The sequence below is a fragment of the Mus caroli genome, chromosome 16, assembly GCF_900094665.2.
Source record: "Mus caroli chromosome 16, CAROLI_EIJ_v1.1, whole genome shotgun sequence".
Classification (NCBI taxonomy): Eukaryota; Metazoa; Chordata; class Mammalia; order Rodentia; family Muridae; genus Mus; species Mus caroli.
Genome location: NC_034585.1, coordinates 22,626,788 through 22,631,692, shown reverse-complemented (window position 1 = coordinate 22,631,692; position 4,905 = coordinate 22,626,788). Strand labels below are relative to the sequence as shown.

Here is a 4,905-nt window from a genome sequence, read left to right as displayed (position 1 = left end):
AAAGTAACAGAGCCAGTGGGAGCCTAATGAGAGTAAAACAGGGTTTGGGAAATAAAAACAAAGATGAGGAAAGTTATCTGTAGATGTGAGGAAAGTTAACATTTTAGCAAATTGAAATGTAAATTGCATCATAGATGGAAATTCAATTTCTCTCATATAAGATCTAAATGGTCTACCAGTCTAATCAAACTTTTAGATTTCCTAAAACACTTTTAAGTCAGTCCTTTAAATATTATCTGAAAATAACTACAATAACCCAAAAAGGTAGTGAATTTAAGCAAATCGGTTGTCTATAGATGATATATTTTATAACAAAGAGTCTCAAAAGCCAATACTCCCACGAGCAAGGGAATAGCCAAGTTTGTTGCGGTTTCCAATGAATGACATGAGCCCTGTGTAGGTCTCAATCAGTATAGGTTGGGTTAACACCACCAGTTCCTTTCCACTTCCAGATCCAGCAGAATTCTTGTGGGCATTCTCGATAGCTGGAACAAGCTTAGAGGTGAACTCAGACAACTGAAAACAAAAGCAGAAGCATAAAGTTAGTGACTCCAGGGAAGCTCAGGAATGTCCCTTCCCTCGTCATTCCCCAGGTGGGTGATGTCCCAGCTGAGGTCAGCAAGTCTTCCTTTGTAACCATGAATGGCTTCTCAGAAAAGTTGGCATTGCTTGTGCTTGGCATTTAATATAATACTCAGCCAATGAAGCTTGCACATAGTAAAATTATCTGCCTTATTTATTTTTCATTATTCATAACTTGTACAACATTAAAGATTCAGCTTAATATTTGCCAGTAGTCTATTATAAATTAGACATTTGTTAGGCATCGCTGAATTTGAAAGCCAAATATGAACAACTGCTACCTTCAAAGTCAATTGAGTAGTCTACGAAATACACCAACTGTAGTAATGCAAAGGTCATTATAGTAAGTAGGAAAAGAGACAGAAAATGCCTATGAACACAAAAGAGGAAACACCATGCACAGTTAGAGGATATGAGGAATGATGGCAAAAGGGGACCCCAAGGCAGTCCTGAGAGATTAGCAATATTCCTGCGGGTAGAAGTGAAGTTCAGCAAGTTAGGGCCTACAGATGGGCAGTGTGTCTTCCAGCTCAGCCTCCTTCCTGCCATGTGGAATCGCTCATGCCTCTCTCTACTACAAAGGCGCAGACACAGAACACATTGAATCTCAGAATTCCAAACCATATCCCTTAAGCACAATACTTGAGCAACAATGTGTAAATTTTGTTATTGATTTTCTTATTTTTGAGAACTACATATATGAATATTACAGCAACATCACTCCTGTCTCCCCATAGCCCACAAACTCCCCACATGCTTCCTCTTCCTTCCATAATTCATGACCTCATCTTCTTTATTATTGTTACACAAGGTACACATATATGTATATATATGTACACATATACCATATAATATATGTATTATATATTATATAATGTATATATATATATGGAGAGAGAGAGAGAGAGAGAGAGAGAGAGAGAGAGAGAGAGAGAGAGAGAGGGCATTTAGAGGTGTTCTGGGCTTACCATCTGGCATTGGACAACCTATGTGGGAGCTTGTCCCTGGAGGAAAATAATTCTCCCCTCTCTCTGCTACCATTGAGCACTAGTGCCAGTAGGGACAGGACCTTTGAAGTTTCATCCTATCCATGTCCTTAATTTCATCCTATCCATAATGATCTCATTATTCACGTCTTGTTATGGATACCTTTTTCTTGAAAATTCAGGCATTCGTATTTCCTATCATATCAAAAAAAAAGACACTATCTAGAAGCAGGCATCTTGGTCTGCTAGCTCTTACAATCTTTCTAGTTCTCTTCCCTCTTCCTCAATGCTCCATGAACCTTAGTTGTATGGTTGTGCTACAGATATATAAACTGGGGCTGAGCATTCAAGGGACACTTATTCTCTTCGTTTTGATCAGTTGTGAATCTATGTAAAAGTCTCCATCTGATCCCAAAAGAAGGTTTGATGAGAAATGAGAACTACACTTATTGTGACTATATGAGTTAATACTTAAAATATAGTTACAAACAATTCTTTTGAAAATCAAAAAGGCACTATTAGCAATGTCAGTGTAATAGGCAACTTTGCACTGGAGACAAGAGTTGAGGAAGGAAGGAAGGAAGGAAGGAAGGAAGGAAGGAAGGAAGGAAGGAAGGAAGGAAGGAAAGCTAAGCAGATAACCTGCTTCAATCTTTTCATTCAAATCCATGTGATATTTTTATTCTTTTCATTAAGCTTAGTTTAAAGTCATATTTTACTTTAAAAGGAAAATTATTAATTAAAAAAAACACTGAACTTCTATCTAACTTGTACAACCCATAATTCAATCCACAACATTTTGTGCTTTCCATTTTCCTTCCATGTTTGAAAACCACGTCCAAGCCTCCCACGTCTGTAATGCTTCCTGCATACCCAATTTAAAACATTGGTTTTCTTCTGGGACTGAAGCGATGGCTCAGCACTTTGGAGCATTTGCTGCTCTGGCAAAGTACCTGGGTTCAGAGCCACATGGTGGCTTACAACCATCTCTAGCTCCAGTTGCATAGAATCTGACACCCTCTTCTGCTATCCAATAGCACTGTGATATGCAGAGATGTAGGTAAATAACTAATACACATAAAATAAAGTAAATAATTAATTTAATTATAATAGTACTGTTTCTTCTGTTGCATTTCATCAATATCTCCACTCAAATATTAATATAGCTGCATAGCTGCAAGTGTGGCCTTTACATAGTAAGCCATTGTGAGGCTATTACAATTTGGAAATCAAATATATTTTTACTATGGGGTAGAATGTTTTTTACAGCTTAAGTATACAGAATACTCTGTAATAGCTCACCCTCAGACACCTGGAGCATTGCTAGGTATACAAGAAGTCTCTACTCATTCGAACTTCCACTCCCAACCTACAGATTCATCCTAAACACCTCCAGGCCTTCCTTCTGAAAACATAAATACACACACACACACACACACACACACAAACACATACTTGGAATTTCATATAAAATTACTTAATCCCTATCTAAGAAATTTTCATATAGCTTTATTATTTGTAGTTTTTGGCCATGTTTCCTTTGCTTAAAAATGCATATCTTGCCTTATCTCTAGAATTTTGGAAAAACCAAAAGAAATCCTGTATATCATTAAATATCCTTTAGTGGTAAAGATGTCACTAAATATCCCTTAGTGATCAAAAGTCCCTTCCCATTAAGATGTAGATTAATGCATGCCTGCAATCTCAATACTAATGACAAGAGGATGAAGAGTTCAAGGCTAGCCTGGACTATGTGGCAAGACCCTATCTCATTAAAAGCAGACTCAGTGAACTACAGAATATACAGCTTCACAATATATGTAGCCCTAAGTACTGGGATTAGAAAGATCTTAATCTGTAAACATGGTGCCCAGCAGCTGTGAGCTCTTGGGTAAATTATCAAGCTTTCCTGAGTTTCATATATTCTTTCCCTCAAAATGAGTATACTGATACCATCAAATTCATAGGTAAAATGAGAGAGAGAATCTCTCTCTCTCTCTTTCTCTCTCTCTCTCATACATACACACACACACACACACACACACAGAGAGAGAGAGAGAGAGAGAGAACCCATGTGCTCACAAGTAGTAGTAGGGGCAGGAGAGTACAATGGGATAAGGCTGGGATTCAGAATCATTGCAAAAAACATTAAGAAGTTTGTTTCTTACAAACAATACATATCTCTTTTATCACCATTGTCATCATCACCATCTAAAATTCAATCTCCTAAAAAGTACAATTCATCTCAACATTTCCATCTGCCAAGACCACCTGACTGATCGTAATGCCTTCTCAGAGATCAGTGTTTGTCCAACTAGATTCCTGAACACTTCCTCAGCTCTCACATTAAAGCTCGTTTCTTGTGGATCCCCTGTGGTCTCAGAATCTAAATGCTGGCGAGAAAATATTGACACTACTTCATACTCAACACACTGCATTTCATTAGATACACTTCATTCCCAGCCACGTCTGGAACACTCTCAAAGGAGGGAGGCATGCTTACAGAGACAAGCTGCTCCTTAAAGGAGTGGCAGACAAAAGGCCACGTCCCCAAGCTGGCTCTTGAGCATTTCAAGCACCTGAGCTCAATCTCTGTGACAGGAACGCTGTGTCATCTGATATGAATGCCACCAGCCACATACTTTTGTCTAAAAGCTTTTATACACCCACCTCTGTCTCCCGCTTTTATTTCTGTCTCAAAAACAGAGGGTCAAGTTTTAACAACTCCAGTTACACAGGGGCTGTGTGAGGGTTGGGGTGAAGCACACCAGCGTTTGTGCAGGAGGAGGAGGTACAGTATTCTTGACTTTACACCAATTATTTACCAGCTGAGTGCCTGGGCCCCTGGTTGCTTCAGGTGGTGTCTGCCAGCAGCTCCCGCCTAGAATCTCAGTTTTCTTTATTACGGCCATCACTTACTTCCTGTTTATACTGGGCAAAGAGACCAGGTTTCACGCCTGCAGGCCCACATTCCTGAGTTCAGGAGGTTTTCCAAGCCTTTAGGCAACAGGTTTTCAACCTTTCTCTGTAGAGAAGGAGGCACTCCTGGATGAAAAGCAAATTGTCCAGTACTGAAGATGTGAAACCACTTGGCAAGTTCCAGTGCTGATCAAAATGCATGGTGTATGTACACATCTTACCTGGAATTACCAATTGTTTTGCATGGATCCTGTGACTCTGGGTAACTCAGTGTAGAGCAAGAACTAAGAGAATGGCACAAGTCTCTTTTCTACATGTTTCCACTCATTCTGACCTACATTCTCATCCTAACCACCTCAACTCTATGCTCTGAACACTCACACACACACACACACACACACACACACACACACACACA

General features: G+C 39.3%; 1 protein-coding gene across 1 annotated transcript in view; it reads right to left on the bottom strand.

Annotated features, from left to right (window-relative positions):
- Positions 1-292: 292 nt before the first annotated feature.
- Positions 293-4,905, bottom strand: part of Tprg1 (tumor protein p63 regulated 1) — a 137,963-nt gene continuing 133,350 nt past the window's right edge. The window contains exon 6 of the mRNA XM_021185635.1: positions 293-516. Within this exon, the coding sequence (XP_021041294.1) occupies positions 322-516 (195 nt within the window). The 3' untranslated portion in view covers positions 293-321. The remainder of the gene's footprint in view (positions 517-4,905) is intronic.